This window comes from Phyllostomus hastatus, unplaced genomic scaffold (assembly GCF_019186645.2).
Source record: "Phyllostomus hastatus isolate PE091 unplaced genomic scaffold, TTU_PhHast_1.1 phas_scaffold_78, whole genome shotgun sequence".
Taxonomy (NCBI): domain Eukaryota; kingdom Metazoa; phylum Chordata; class Mammalia; order Chiroptera; family Phyllostomidae; genus Phyllostomus; species Phyllostomus hastatus.
The window spans coordinates 84,664,570-84,681,182 of NW_025334041.1; the positions used below are offsets into that span (position 1 = coordinate 84,664,570).

The window sequence follows — 16,613 nt, forward strand, 5'->3', positions numbered from 1 at the left end:
TCTTAATTTATTGAATGGGTAATTGACTTCGTTCAAAAATTGAAAGTTGTAAAAAGATGTGAAAGGTCTCCCTCTCATGCTTCTTCCTCCATCTATCCTCTATTACCCCTTTTGGGAATGAATTACCTCAGAAATAACCACTGCTATTCATTTTTAAATTAATTCTTCTGTACATGAGCAAATTTAAATATGTCGTATCCCTCTGTCCTTTTACACAGGTTGACTCTATTTAATAGAAATTGAACAAAAGGAATATTTTGAATTATATGTAAAATCAGTAAAAAGTTCAGTTGTACACATATGTAACACCTACATTTCTTTTAACAGGAAAAAATTAAAGAGTACATCCAAATATATTTATCAAACATTATTTTTGAATGGTGAAAATAGTGACATTAAGATTTGCGCTCTAGGAGAAGAGTGGAGCTTACACAAAATATATTTATGTCAAGTAAGTATTTTTCTTTTTGAATAACCAAGGTAGTCATTTAAAAAAACTCAGACTCCTTTAAGTCATGTTCTTTATATTTGCATTTTACAATAATCTTTTATATGAGCAGTGATTAAGCCCTAGCATCTGATTAAAAGTTTTGTTTTATTAGCAATATAGCAAACATTGTTAGTGAAAACTTAGTTTGGTCTAGGAAAGTAGATTTTGAATTTTCATTGTCATACTACCATAGCAATAGATACCTTTTTGTCATTACTTCAGTTAGGTGCTAATTTTGGTGCCTTCTGTTGACAAAAGGGAAAAAATTATGGGAAAAAAATGTTTAACATTAAAGTTAAGGTTGCCAAATTTGTTTAATATGTAAATGATTATTTAACTGGGTGAATTCAGATGCAATGTTGCTCTGTAGTTAAAGTTGAAAGTTCTTGACACTTACTCTTCCTTCTATCCTGGAAAATGCAGTTAAATTAAAGACAACATTTTTAAAAAGTTTATAGACTTATTTAGCTGATACACCTATTTGATTTCTGTGCTGATAATATTACTATCTGCCAGCCCATTTTAAACATTCAAAACTTTCTAACTAAAATAAATATTACTCTGATAGCTCAAATATTTTATTTCTTCATCAAATCTGTCTTTTCTTCAAATCATTGTTCTAGGCACTGGGAATAGAGCAGTGAACAATTCAGTTCTTATCCTGTGGAGCTTAATATTTTTCCCTCTCTTTTTCACCATTTGACAATAATTACTGGTAAGACAGTATAGTTTAAGATTTTTTTTTAGTAGAAATAGTTGAAAGAAAATTTCTTCTAACATTTTAACTACAGTTTTTTTATTTAATTTTTTGAACACTTTTATTTTGCCTTAAAGTATATAGCCTAGAGAATATGTCAGAATATTGGTTTCAACTTGAGGAAATAGTCCATATCTTTCTTTTCAGTCTCTCAAAAGCAGTTTTGTGAATTTAAGGATGAAATGCCTCCTTCCCTCTCAGGAGAAACTGGATTGATAATAGTGCAAGCCACATGCTAAACTATAAGCCCCCTGAGGGCAGAAACTGTATGTTTTATTTACTGCTATGTTCATAGTGCCTTGTCTATACTAAGTACTCAGAAAAAAAAATTATTTTTTTTCTGGTATAAATATGTTCTATTTTTATTTTTTAATTTTATTTTAATTGTTGTTGCAGTACAATTTTCTATCTTTCACTCCCATTCCAACCCACCCACCCAGCCAGAAAAAATTTTTAAATAAATTAGTTCATATTTGATCTATTCCAAAGTAATTCTGTGAGAGGTGCTATCCAGTAAGTAACTAAAGACTGCATCCATTCTGGAACCTTCCCAAGAATTCAGGTTCATTCTTGAATTTTCTGATTAAATAAAACTAAACGTTGGCTTTTCCCTAGTTTCTAGGGAATCATCCTGTTAGTATTGGCTTGGGACTGGTCTGACCCTTTTTACAGCCACTGAGGTACAATAGGATTTAACAGTTTGAGGGTTTTTAGTCTGTTCCCTTCCTTTGGTACATTTTCATTTGTCCACTTTGTGTGTTATCATATGTTTATAAGAGATACTTAAATGGATATATAACATAGTTTCTAAGTTTGAATTTAGAATGTCATTGATAAGGAAACATATACATGAAATATGCCCAAAAATTGTTTCTAAGTAAAAAGCTAATGAAGTTCAACTGTATAGGAATTCAGTTCAGATAGTGATATGAGAATTTGGTTTAGTTTTCATTAAATTAGTACTAAACTGAAAATATTTTGAAATACCTAAAGTGCCCTCATCTCAATTTCTGTTCTCCTTGGCAATTCTTTATCTCTTAAAATATTATGACAGATTAGTTTTGATAGAATGGTAGGCTTAACATTAAAAATAGGGAAATAATTTGGAAGACACAGAAAGTAATGCATAATTGTTTTGGTGGTTTTTTTTTTAAGTCTGGCTACTTTTCTAGTATGTTCAGTGGTTCTTGGAAAGAATCTGGCATGAATACTATTGAATTGGAGATTCCTGACCAGAATATTGATATAGAAGGTAAGTACCACCATAATTATTACTATTATGCAAAATAATGAAAACATAATCTTTTTATTCTTTTGGTAGAAAATAAATACTTTCTTCTAACTTTGGAAACTAGAAAAGAGCTCCATTTAATACCCCAAGGTGACAACATTATATTGATTTACTCCGTAGTTTATCAGTTCTGTTCTACTTGTCTCTAATCTTTTTAGTCACATGGGCCATATTAATCTTTTTACTTATGTTTGTAAATATATCTGCATGGTCTATGAAGGATGTAGGGTGTAGGAAGGAAAAGTATGACCATTTATTTTAATTACTTTATTTTATAAAAAAGCTGGAAATAATATTCATTGATTATTCCCTATATATGAAGACCTTTTATGGAAACAAAAGGATATGAATTATATGATCAGTGTTGATTTAGCACTATAAAGTTTCTTAGATGAGGAAGCTGAGGTCCAGAGGATTTAAGGGGCTTATTTTATGTTTCAGAGCAGTTTAATAAGCCTAGATTAGACGATAGTACTCCTAATTGCTATTCCAGTGCTTTCTTCTCCCCTCTTTGATAGCCCAAGTTGAAGTACCCAGTGCTCACCACAGACAAAGAAAAAAGTTAAGAATATTTATAAAGCAAACCATGTGGGACATAGATACAAGTATAGTGGAGAGCAGGATGGACAGGCTTAGATAGCTCTGGTGGCTGGGTGAGAGTGTGACATGGATAAGACCATGAGCTGTTCCACACTTGCCAGTGGTGAAGCACTGGAAGCATCAGGGTTAAGATTATCATTATGTCTGCACTTATACTTAAAAAGTGGTCTACCCAGGGGTGTCTTTTAAAACTTTTCCCAAGGGTGCTTGAATTCTGACCACCAATTAACATCAAGATTAGATCTAGAAGAATCCAGCTTGATTTAGTAAAATAAATGGAAATTTATAACATTAGCATAACTAATGTTATTAGTATAACATTAAATTAGCATCATTAATCAGTAAATCATTATTAGCATTTTAATTAGTGATATGTGTCTTATCTTTTAAGTACATACTAGACATATGTATCTTCATACATATGTCTTAGTGTGTGAAGATAGTCATTGTTATTTTTGTAATACTCTTATAGATATAATTGTTAGTTCCTTCTACACATGTCCTTTTGCCTTCAGCACTACAGGTTGCATTTGGGTCACTGTATCGAGATGATGTTTTAATAAAGCCCAGTCGAGTTGTTGCCATTCTGGCAGCAGCTTGTATGCTACAGTTGGTAAGTATGCACATTATTCAAAGAAAGTATCATTGTTATATCTTTGTTTCAAAATATCTATTCTAAAAATAAAAATTTTAGCTTTTTACAATTTTTAAAATAAAAATGAATTATATAAATATGCCATTTGTGACATTATCTAAAATGCTTGACCAAAAGCAGTTGATTACAACTGAAGAGGTCATGATGTCTATGTAAAATGAATGCAAGCTATTTCTATATAGACATCTAAGAATGCCTAATGTGGAAAAAAATGTACTTGTCTAAGTCGATTTATAGATTTCTATTTATTAATGACTTATTTTGACTGTTATAAAGCAGATAGCTTATAATTACTAATTCATTTAGTAATGAACTGTAATTCATTTAGTTCAAGGGTTCAAAAAACATCAAGTGATTATAATGTAAACTTTTTCCTAATTATGAAATAACTGTATAAATATACATGACCTATTGGTAGAAGGACAGATTTGTTTCTTTAATAGAAGTATATTAAGCAGTGTGCCAAATCAGGTAAAAAGATCCAAAGGTAAATTAAAATATTGTCCCCGCCTTTAAGAAGCTCACAATATAATATGTCAAGTGGGAGAGGGAGGCTTGATATGCAGACCCAAAGGTAATGTCAGAGCTGTCCAATATTATAGGAACAATAATAAATATCTTATAGGATTTTGTGGATGCACAAATTGGTCATTTCAACCTGGTGGTGTTAAAGAAAGAAATTGTGTTTGAGGCTGAGTCTTGAAAACCAAAAAAATGTATTTCTTTTGCAAAGTACAAGGGAGGGGAAGGAGAGGACTTCAGATATTAAACTAAGACCTAGTGGTGTGAAACTGTGGAGAATTAGAGAATCTGAGTGGAACATGGCTCTAGCATAGAACATAAGAAAGGTTGGAGAGAGGGAGGCAGAGGCCAGATCATGAAAGTCCTCTATACCTTTTAAAAAGCTTGGACTTTATGTTTGAGTACTTTTGGAAGATTGTAGTTGGGAGAAAGACAAAGTTACGTTTTGGAAAGAAAGCTTCAGAAACAATGTGAAGGATGGATTGAAGGGAATATGAGTATAAAACCTATTGTAATAATCCAAAGAGGGTCTAAATTAGGGTTGTAAAGTTAAGAACGGAGAGGAAAAACTGAATACCAGAGAGATCAAACAGGGATAATCCACTGGGCTTGGTGACAAAGAAGATGTTAAGGGGAAAGGGGAGGAAAGTCTAGAATGAATTTCAGGTAAGTTTAAAATCCTAATAGAGTCAACGATTTATTTTGATCTTTAACAAAAGTTAATTTCCTTTTATGTGGCATTTGTATACTGATTTATTTGAAATTAGTTAATAGCTTGCTAAATGTACTTAGTTGAGGATATTTGATTTTTAAAATGTTTTGATCCCTACAATTCTTATTTCCATTAAGTATACTTTATTTGCTAACTTTAGTCCTTTTTTGGTTTTATTCTAAATCCACTTTCTGTGTTATCTTTATGACTTAACTATTTAACCTAATAATACACCTGCATGAATATATTTCAGAAACTTGAGTAAAAAGTGACAGTATTCTCTCCATATATTGAATAAAGTTTGTTTTAAATCTTCTGTGTAAACATTTCAGACTAAAATTTCAATGTAAGTTTAAAACAATAATATATTCAATTTAGGTGCATCAGATATTGATTAAATATTTTAAACTTCAGTAAACACTCTCTGATGATTCATAGGTTACTTGCCTAACCCATCACATGGTTATGTAAAGAGGTCTTAATTGAAAAAGATCTGGCAAAACAGACCAAATGTTGCTTAAATTAGCAAAGGTCCCAGGGAAAGGAAGAATAGAAGAAAGAGAAAAACAATATCATTTCTACCTTACTGCTTTTATCCCCTCCCTTCCATTTTCAGTTTCAAGTATTTAGTTGAATACTTGCTGGATTTTTTTCAGTATTTTTCCTGGACTTATGAAAAACTTAGGCTTGCTGCACTTAATGAGTTTTCTTTCTTTTCTTTCTTCCTTTTTTAATATTTTTAATATGTAAAAGCACGTGTTCAGAACTAATTTTTCCCATGTGAAATGGGCCTTTCCAGTGCTTATTTATATTTACAGGATGGTTTAATACAGCAGTGTGGTGAGACAATGAAGGAAACAATTAATGTGAAAACTGTATGTGGCTATTACACATCAGCAGGGACCTATGGATTAGATTCTGTAAAGAAAAAGTGAGTTACCCTTTTTGCTTTTCCTTCCATCTCACTTTTGGGAGTTTGGCTGCTTTGGTTTTCTAAAAGAATGTGTAGTGATAAGAAAGAAGAAAAAAGATAGGGGAATAGAATTTTGTTATAAAAAGCTCCTTTTTACATTTGGACAAATTAATAAATTTCTCAAAAGTGTTGTCTTTGTAAGTGACCATGAGTGGATTATACATGCTTGTAGAAACTATGGTCACTCTTTATAGTAGACTTGTCTATCAAATCTTTCAAATTGTAGGCATGCTAGGCATTGTATCGGTGCAATTACTGACAGTGTTTTTAGCTCTTGAGAATTGTAGTACCCATTTTTAAATTATAAGAAGGTAATGGAAGTATGTAAACTCTTTCATATACAATTTAACACAAACTTGAAATGAGGTTTTTCTTAATTGGCAATGCTTTTATTAATATAAAGGGAATATTCCCTTAATAACTGCTGACAAAAATAATACTAAATTTTTGATTGTTAAATTAGAAATTTTGAGCATGTCCTAGCAAGACTACTAATATTCAGTTTTTAACTGTAAGTCATACTTAATAAATCATAAATATGTGAAACATAATGTAATAACTCTATGTTTTAATTTCAGGTGCCTTGAATGGCTTCTAAACAATTTGATGACTCATCAGAATGTTGAACTTTTTAAAGAACTTAGGTATTTGACTTCTAAGTAACTTTATAATCATTTTATTAAAATATTGTTTTTCATTTTCCAAAGTATGCAAGACATTTTTGTATAAAACAAAATATTACTTATGAAAAACTGAACAATTTAATGAACAATATCTTGACTACATCCATGAACTAATGAAATACTACACAAATTTCTTTGTTTAAATGATGTAATGTATATTATGTCAACTGTTTTTACTAATTTTAATAGCAAAATTCATTGCTGCTATAAAATTATAGAAAATTTTACAGAGTCACCTCACTTTTGCTAGGCTCTTAGAGAACCTAAGAGTTTATTTTAAAAACTGTCTTTACCATTGAGAAATTAAATTTGAGGAAATTATAAATTTTTGCTAAGCCTAATGAAATTAAATTCACTGTTAGGCTGGCCTTTTAAATTAAGTCTGCTTACTATTCCTTTCTTCCTTCCATCTACAAATATTAATACTTCTAGAGTGTCCACTGTATGTGAAGGTACTCTGTTAGGGGCTCTGAACAACACAGAACTAATTATGTCATGGTCTGTGCCCTCAAGAAGATTATTTGTAGTAATGGGGGAATCTGAGAAATTATGGGTGGGAATGATCTTTGAGGGGCCAGTAGGCTTTGTAGTCATTTTCAGGTTTGCATTTCCTTTGTAGTGGTGCTTCTGAGACAAGGGTACAAATGTCCCTAAGTATTATGTGACATGCCAATGGAAATGTATAAAACCAATGACTTAACTTCCTGGATGTCAGTTTTACTGGGTAAAGGTGGGGTGAAGGGGGGAGCATGGAGAGACATAGGAAATAATGAAACACTTTTATGTTATTTAAACATTATGGAAAAGAGAGAATTCAAATTTCTTTGAACTTTCAAAATAAAATACAAGAATTAATAGAAATGTTATTTTTATGACTAGACCACCTTCTGGATTCCTGTGTTCCTTCCTTTGCCCTGAAGAGGTACTTTGGGAGAAAAGTTTGAGAAGTATCATTCTCTCAAAAAAAAAAAAAAATCCCCTAGTGATGTCATGGCATAAATAAAGCTCTGCAATATGTTTGGGTTGAAAATTATTAGAAGCAGACTTCCCATCAAGAAGGAGGTGTAGGTAGATATGCTTTGCTTCTTCATACAACCAAAAGAAAGATAACAACCAATTTAAAAACAAAGAAATAACCAGAACTGCCAGAAAATTGAACTTTATGGAAATCTGACAACCAAGGAATTAAAGAAGAAATATTCATACAGACTGGTAGAAGGGATGGAGATGGTGAGCCAGGATGGCTGGTGAACTGGGTGGGAAAGACGGCAGCTGGTCGACCAGGCAGTCCCACATTTGAGTGCAGATAAACTAGGAGGAACAACTGGGGAGTGAGACAGACTGTGCAACTCAGGGTTCCAGTGTGGGGAAATAAAGCCTCAAAACCTCTGACTGTAAAAACCTATGGGGATTGTAGCAGCAGGAGAAAACTCAGTCTCCCAGGAAAGCCCATGGGAGGGACCCATGAGATCCTAAAATGTAAACAAGCCCAGCCACTCAGGAATTGGCACCAGAAGGGCCCAATTTGCTTGTGAGTAGCCAGGAAAGTGACTGAAAGTGGCAAGAGCTGAACAAGTGGCATTATTCCCTCGCCGTACCCTCCTCCACATATAGCACCACAAGGCAATGAAGGGGGTTGCTCCACCCTGGTGAGTACCTAAGACCACCCCCCTTACAGTGTAACAGGTTTGCCAAGATGAAGAAATCTGACCCAAATGAAAGAATAGATCAAAACACCAGAAAAATAACTAAGTAATGAAGAGATAGTCAAACTTTCAGATGCAGAGTTCAAAATACTGGTCATCGGGATGCTTACAGAAATGGTTGAATATGGCAGCAAGATAAAGGAAGAAGTGAAGGCTATACAAAGTGAAATAAAGAAAAACATACAGGGAACCAACAGTGAAGGGAACTGGGACTCAAATCCATGATTTGGAACAAAAGGAAGAAGCAAGAACTAAAAAAAAAAAAATGAGAGGCTTAGGAATCTCTGGACAACTTTAAGTGTTCCAACATCCGAATCATAGGGGTGCCAGAAGGAGAAGAGGAAGAGCAAGAAACTGAAAGCTTATTTGAAAAAATAATGAAGGAAAACTTCCCCAATCTGGTGAAGGAAATAGACTTCCAGAAAGTTCAGGGAGCCCAGAGAATCCCAAAGAATTTGGACCCAAAGAAGAACATACCAAGGCACATCATTATTAAGTTACCCAAGATTAGAGAAAGAGAGAATCTTAAAAGCAGCAAGAGAAAAGGAGACAGTTACCTACAAAGGAGTTCCCATCAGACTGTCAGCTGATTTCTCAAAAGAAACCTTACATACAAGAAGTGGCTGGAAAGAAGTATTCCAAGTCAGGAAGGGCAAGGACCTACATCCAAGATTACTCTATCCAGCAAAGCTATCATTTAGAATGGAAGGGCAGATAAAGTGCTTCCCAGATAAGGTCAAGTTAAAGGAGTTCATCATCACCAAGCCCTTATTATATGAAATGTTAAAGGGACTCTTCTGAGGAAACAGAAGATCAAAAACTATGAACAATAAAATGACAACAAACTCATAACTATCAGCAACAGAACCTAAAAAACAAAAACTAAGCAAACAACTAGAACAGGAACAGAATTGGAGATGACATGTAGGGTTATCAGTGGGGAGAAGGGAGAATGGGGAGAAAGGAACAAGGAATAAAAAGCATAATTGGTAGGTACAAAATAGACAGGAAGAGGTTAAGAATAGCATAGGAAATGGAGAAGCCAGAGAACTTATGTGCAACCCATGGCCATAAACTAAGAGTGGGGGATTCTGGAAGGAGGGAGGACAGGGTAGAGGATAATAAAGGGGAGAAAAAAATAAGACAACTGTAATAGCATAATCAATAAAATATACTAAAACAAAAAAAGAAGAATTATGTTGTATAAAAAAGAAAAATATCATTAGAAACTAATTTTTTTCTTTTATAATTTCTCATTGAGCTTTTTCAAAAGAAAGGTAAATCACAATGGTCATCTTAAAAGCTCAGAAAACTAAAAGTCGAACTGCCTTTTGACCTGGCAATTCCACTGCTGGGATTATACCCTAAGAGTCCTGAAACACCAAAAGAACTTATGCACCCCAATGTTCACAGCAATACAATTTATAATAGCCAAGTGTTGGGAGCAACCTAAGTGCCCATTAGTAAATGAGTGGATCAAAAAACTATGTACATTTACATAATGAAGTACTACACATCAGGAAGAAAGAAGGAGCTCCTACGCTTCACAACAGCATGGATGGAACTCGAAAGCGTTATGCTAAGTGAAATAAGCCAGGCAGTGAAAGACAAATACCATATGATCTCACCAAAAAGTGGAACCTAAGCAACAAAACAAATAAGCAAGTAAAATATAACCAGAGACATTGAAATAAAGAACAAACTAACAGTAAGCAGAGGGGATAGGGGAGGTGGGTAACGGGGGAAAGAAGTGGAAGGATTGTCAAGAAACATGTATAAAGGACACATGGACAAAGCCAAAAAGGGGTAGGATCGAGGGTGGGAGGTAGGGATGGGTGGGAGGGAAATGGAGACAACTGTACTTGAACAACAACAACAAAAAAGACCCAGATGCTTTCTCTTATTCTGACTTAAAGTGAAAAGAAAAAGGAAAACAACTGGTGATATTATTTTCACTCTGAATTTAAATTAGCATATATTCTTAATCTTACTCTCTTTTATAATAATAAAAACATGTTTTATGACTAAGCAATTCTCTTAAGCCTAGAGTGTAAAGGTTATTTTGAATATCTATTGGTTTCAGTGTATTTTGACAAGTGTCTGTTTTTATAAACATTGAATGGGGAGAAGAGGAAAAAGAAGACTATCACCTTATCAGAGTATACCAAAAGTTATCTTATTGGGACCTTACTTTAACTGGATCACTTAGCAGATGAGAACACTTTTTATTCTAACAGTGTAAAAAAAAAGTCTTTTCAGCCATGACTGGTGTAGCTCAGTGGATTGAGCATGGACTGCAAACCAGAGTGTCGCCAGTTCAATTCCCAGTCAGGGCACATGCCTGGGTTGCAGGCCAGGTCCCAGTACGGGGTGCCCAAGAAGCAACCACACGTTGATAGTTCTCCTCTTTCTCCTTCTCTTCCCCTCTCTCTAAAAATAAATAAATAAACAAACAAACAAATAAACCTTAAAAAAAATTTTTTAAGTCTTTTCACAGCATACTATCTGAATTTTACCTGTGTTCAGATAAATTATTTTCTAAGATACTTTGTGTTGGCCAAAAAGACTAATTTAATTTTTAATACCATATTTTCTTTTAGCCTGTTTATGAAGATAAACTTACTACCTCTATTTTATCTTTTCTAGTATAAATGTCATGAAACAGCTCATTGGTTCATCTAACTTATTTGTGATGCAAGTGGAGATGGATGTATACACAGCTCTTAAAAAGGTATTGATGTAATACAATGTGTTTAGGATGTCATCTCAGCATTAACTATAATAGTGAAAAACTGGAAACAGCTAATGTCCAGTGATAGGGAATGGTTATAAATGTGAGAAAAGTAAAAGGAAATACGCCAGAATGTTTAAAAAAAAGTCTTTATATTTAGGGACTTGCTATTACGATGAGTGATTTTAATTTCGTTCTCCATACTCTTGTGTCCTAGATTCCATTTGTTTTTTGCAGGTTTTTTCAACAACAAATATGTTATTGTTATGTTATTTACATAGTCAGAAATGTTAAATGTTTTACAGTTGACTCTTGAATCACTCAGGGGTTAGGGGCATTGAACCGACTTCCCCTAACCCTGCAGTCAAAATTTGATTCCCCCAAAACTTAGCTACTCATAACTACTAATAGCCTCCTGTTGACCAAAAAGAAGCCTTACCAATAACATAAACAGTCAGTTAACACGTATTTTGTATGCCATGTAATCTGTATTTTTACAATACAGTAAGCTACAGAAAAAAATTGGGGAGGGTGCTCTGCCCACAGGGCGCCCCCTGGCCACCATGGATGAGAATAAGTCTACCAAGACATGATCTGCCTGGGGAGGAAGGGTGGCCGATCTCTCAAAGGAGAAGGACCAAGAGCCTTTTCCTCAGTGGGCTTTTACTGGGTTCAGTTTGCACAGGAATACAGGTAAAACTCATCAATCATTGTCAGGCAGTAAGGATCAAATAATAGATAGCATACAAAGAACTACAAGGGCTTATTCTGAGTCAGGGTCTGTTAGCTAAAGGGCTATGAAACTTTGGGGAAACAAACTCATTTCCTGATCAGACCCTTATCAGAAAATTGAGAGCATTCTTAGCAAAGCAGGTTTCACAGGATTTTACGCATTCTTTCATAGGCCTGATCACCCTGGGGAACCTGCCCTTTCCAGCACAGGACTGCAACTCCCTCTCACATTGTTTCAGGCTTAAGTCAGGCAGGGGAAATAAGGCAGCCAAGAGATTAGGAGACTTCTTGCAGACAGAATGAGGACTCAGGCTATGTCAAATCCAAGGGGCAAGGGTCCGTCACCCCCTTTCTCAATAGCCCCCCAAGTCCTTCCCTGAGGGCCCCCCCATAACCATGCCTGTCTTAGGTCATCCCTCTTGTGAGGAATCTTACCTGTCATTGAGTAACCAGTCATCTGCCCAGGGCCAAGCAGGGTGGAGTAAAAGGGGCAGAGGCAGCGCCTCTGCCAGGGAGATAAGCTTTGTCTTGTTAGTGGCTTATGGTCCCAAGGTCTCTCACTCAACCTTAGCCATGGGGGGTTACAGCTTTGAAACCAGGCAGGGCAGTTAGTTCCCAACAACAACAACAACAAAAATATGAAGAAAATCATAAGGAAGAGAAAATACATTTACAGTATTTATTGAAAAAAAATCCACAAATAAGTGGACTCACCCAGTTCAAACCTGTGTTGTTCAAGGGTCAACTGTACATGGTTTTCAGAAATGTTCTCAGAGTTGAGCTTTAGTTGCATTAATGAATATGATGAAATTTTCCCACTTATTTTTTCCAGAAAATGTTGAAATTCTTCTTTTAAAGACTTCATTTGCACTTCAGGCATATATTTTCTCACCCTTTCAAAAGTTTTCAACATTTTAAATGTAATTTTATTTTTACATCTCTCTGAAAAGACAAATTGGCTCTTGTTTTTTTGTAATTTTTTTACTTTTAAATTGTTATTATTGTCATTATTATTTTTGTTCTGTAGATACTGAGTCTTAGAATTCTTAACAATTACTAAGTGGCAAACTTGAGTCAGAACCCAGGTATTATGAGCCAAATGCATTGCTTTTCCCACTGCATAATTTTGCCTTCAGCCTTCTGTCACCAGCATGGAGTGTGCATTTAACACAGTTGTGAAATCTTGGAATGAGACACCTGCTAGTTATATCATTGTGGTTGTTTGTTTTTACAGTACGATGAGATTCTTTTACTATTTTTCTTCAAGGAAGTTTAGTAATGAGGTTGTCTAACCATTAAAGGAGTGGTAGACAGCTCAATTCTCCCTGAGCCATTGGTAGCATTCATATTTTCTTACTGATGTAACTGCTGTTATGCCAGAAATGATAAATGCTTACTGTGAGTCAAGGACTATTCAAAGTATGTTACACATATTAATTTTTTTAATGTCCTGTGAGGTAGACATATATATTAATCCCGCTCATTAAACAAATGAAGAAATTTAGGCCTGGAGAAATTAGGTAGTTTGCCCAGCTATTAAGTAGTAGGGTCAGGACTTAAAAGTCCATGGTCTTTGCTACAAGCATACTGTCTCAATAGCTATAAGACAATAAGAAACACTAAGAGAGTAAGAAACTCCTTTTTCCCTTGTTTAGTTTCTTACATTTTAAATCTCACATACTATGTAGTAAAATTGAGTTAATTGGTGAATAGAATAAATTAGTATAAAATTAGTATAAATTTGGTAATGTGATATTAAACCTTTACCTTTTTAATAGTGTAACTACAGTATATTTGAAACCATAAATACTTTAAAGGATTAGTTTATTCTTTATCACACACTCACCTAGTTTTTATTATTAGACAATGATTAATGCCATGATTAATTTAAAGCTTGCAAGCATGTCATGTAATAGTTCTATGTCTTCCAGTTGCTTGTAATGAAAATTAAAATTTTTAGGTATTATATTTTAAGGTGGAAGCATGTTGAAAATGTAAAATCATAGTATGATGAAATCTTGTCATTGTTTTCTCATTTACTTTTTTAATCTAGTGGATGTTCCTTCAACTTGTGCCTTCTTGGAATGGATCTTTAAAACAACTTTTGACTGAAACAGATGTCTGGTTTTCTAAGAGGAGAAAAGGTATACCTGAATTTTTATTGAGAACTTATTTGTTTTTTTTTTATTGAAAGTTATTAAAATCATTATAGACCTAGAGAATTTTAGTGCTGGAGAGGACCTTAGCAATTATCTAATTCAACTCCTCATTTCCACTGAGGAAATTGAGACTGAATAAGAAAAATTCCTCAATTAACTGAATTATTACTTCTTAAACCATGTTTTGATTCCCCCAAACAATTGCTTTTCTCATTTTATCCCCAACAGATATTGCTAATTAAATTTATCTTTTGTTTGACCACATTGAATTTTCCCTAGCAAATTAAATCCTGTGTATTAGGCAACAATTCTTAATATGGGGGGCCATGGACAGGCTTCTGTGTGTGAACACTGGAAGTGGATGCAAAATTTTATGTGTCTGTGTCTGTTGCATGTGGCAGGCAGCGTGGGGGTGGCATAGTAGATTCTCCATACCTTTTATCAGATTCCCAGGAGAGGCTGATCCAAAATTGGTTAAGATCAATTGCCAATACATCTTTCTTACCTGGACAGAGGTAGAGCATGCAATATATTTATTTTTTTACTTTGATAAAAAAGGTACAGGAAAAAAAGTTAATGGCCCTCAGGTGTAAGGAATAAATCACTCATAATCCTAGTTCATGATTTTCTTACTTTACTATCATTTTTGACCCATTTATGGCCAGCTTTTTTGTTTATTTTTAATACTATATCAAACCTCCAGAAATTAATCCTCAAGTACTAGAACATTAATAACTGTAGTTGGTTCATGTGTTTATTGTTTGTTGTGTCCTTTTGACTTTCCCCAACTACTGTCTTGAATTTTGAGTTTGTTGTTCCCTTGTTTTAAAAAATGTTACTGCATATATGTATGTATGTATGTATGTATGTATGTATGTATTAACATAATACAGTAGTGTGCTGGTAAACTGGCTCTCTAAAAAACATAATTCCTGACTCCTAGCACTTTTTAAATTTCCATTTTACAAATTCTCCCAACATGGCTGACTTCAAGCTACCAACATGACATCACTGCATATGGAGTTGGGAAGAAATATAGCAGCCCCTATGAGCCAGTACGAGCCAGCTCCAGCACACCCCTGGACAATGTGTCATTTTGTTTTAGTTGTCACTGAACTATTTCATATTGTGAACTTGACTTGATTTTTATTTCTTTAAAACAAAGAGATTGAACAGGTCTTTATATGTTTATTGGTCATATGTTTCCTCTTCTGTGAAATATCTATTTAGGTTGTTTTCCTATTTTATTTTTCTTTCTTTATTTATTTTCCTATTTTAATATTGTATTTCTTTTCTTAATGATTTATAAGCATTCTTTATATATTCTTAAAATCAATTCTTTGTCATAAATATGTGTACACTTATCTTCTATAGAGTTTATAGACTATCATTTTTACTTTCTTAAAGGTGTCATTTAATTAAAAGTTCTTTTTTTAATATTTTATTTTTAAATATTTTATTTATTTATTTTTGGAGAGAGGGGCAAGGAGGGAGAGAAACAACAATATGTGGTTTCCTCTCACATGCCCCCCCACTGGGGACCTGACCCATAAACCAGGCATGTGCCCTGACTGGGAATTGAACTGGTGACCTTTTGGTTCGCAGCCTGAGCTCAATCCACTGACTTTTCCAGCCAGGGCTAATTAAAAGAAATTCTTAATTTTAAAATTTATTGCTCTTTGTGCCTTGTTTAAATAAATGTTGTAGAATTATTTTATGTAGTAAGATTTCCTAGCTTAGAGCCAAATGAATTATTTTTCTGTCATGCTCATGAACCAAGCATGCCTAAAGGACCATTTACAGGGAGAAAATTTAAACAGAGGGAGAGAGATAAAAATTGAAAGAGATGAGTGTGGAGAAGCTAAAAAGACAAGGGGACTCTGTAGAAACAGATGTTAGGTAAAAGTTAACATAAACTTATCCTCATTTTAGCTCCAGATGGATTAACCATAGCAGTCCAGCATGAGGGAAATTATTCTGTAGCCGAAGTGGCAGAAACCAGAATAAGTAGCTGTGGTCCATTTTTGGTTTTCTTACCGTGGGGTCTTAAACTCAGCTTTCATAGTGTAAAAGTAAACAGTTTAAGATGACTTTTCAGGGGGACATTTATTGCATAAAGCAAAAATATATATCTAATGCTCTTGATTTTCAGTGAGGATTTTGAGGTCATTTCATACTGTTTTAAAATTATAAAAGTGATGGATACTGAGGAAATAAAACAGAAATCACTTGTCCCTTTACCCATTATATTTTGGTGTATTTCTCTTAGGTTTTTGTAATTATTTGATTTTCAGATATATATGGATCAGGACTACAGAAAAAATAGAAATTCAGACCTGTTTTTTTTTTAGACAATTATATGTTTAGATTTCTATCAAATTTGGCAGGTGCACTTAGTATAGCAACACTTTGAAAAGATAGAATCTTTAAGAGAGGATCCAAAATGGAGGCATAGGTGGTCGCACTATACCTCCTCGCGCAACCAAAACTAAGGACAACAAGAATTTATAAACAAAAAACAACCAGAACAGAGAGAAATGAACCCAACAGAAGTCTGAATACCATACATCCAGTCTGGTAAGGAGGGGCGGAATCGGAGGCC

The 16,613-nt window shown here is 34.0% G+C and overlaps 1 protein-coding gene across 1 annotated transcript in view; it reads left to right on the plus strand.

The window, feature by feature from the left end:
* The window catches only part of GMCL1 (germ cell-less 1, spermatogenesis associated), a 57,591-nt gene that overhangs the window by 13,714 nt on the left and 27,264 nt on the right, over positions 1-16,613 (plus strand). The window contains exons 2-8 of the mRNA XM_045827001.1: positions 328-451; positions 2,403-2,499; positions 3,654-3,751; positions 5,846-5,958; positions 6,579-6,644; positions 11,036-11,120; positions 13,906-13,996. Coding sequence (XP_045682957.1) covers positions 328-451; positions 2,403-2,499; positions 3,654-3,751; positions 5,846-5,958; positions 6,579-6,644; positions 11,036-11,120; positions 13,906-13,996 — 674 coding nt within the window. The remainder of the gene's footprint in view (positions 1-327; positions 452-2,402; positions 2,500-3,653; positions 3,752-5,845; positions 5,959-6,578; positions 6,645-11,035; positions 11,121-13,905; positions 13,997-16,613) is intronic.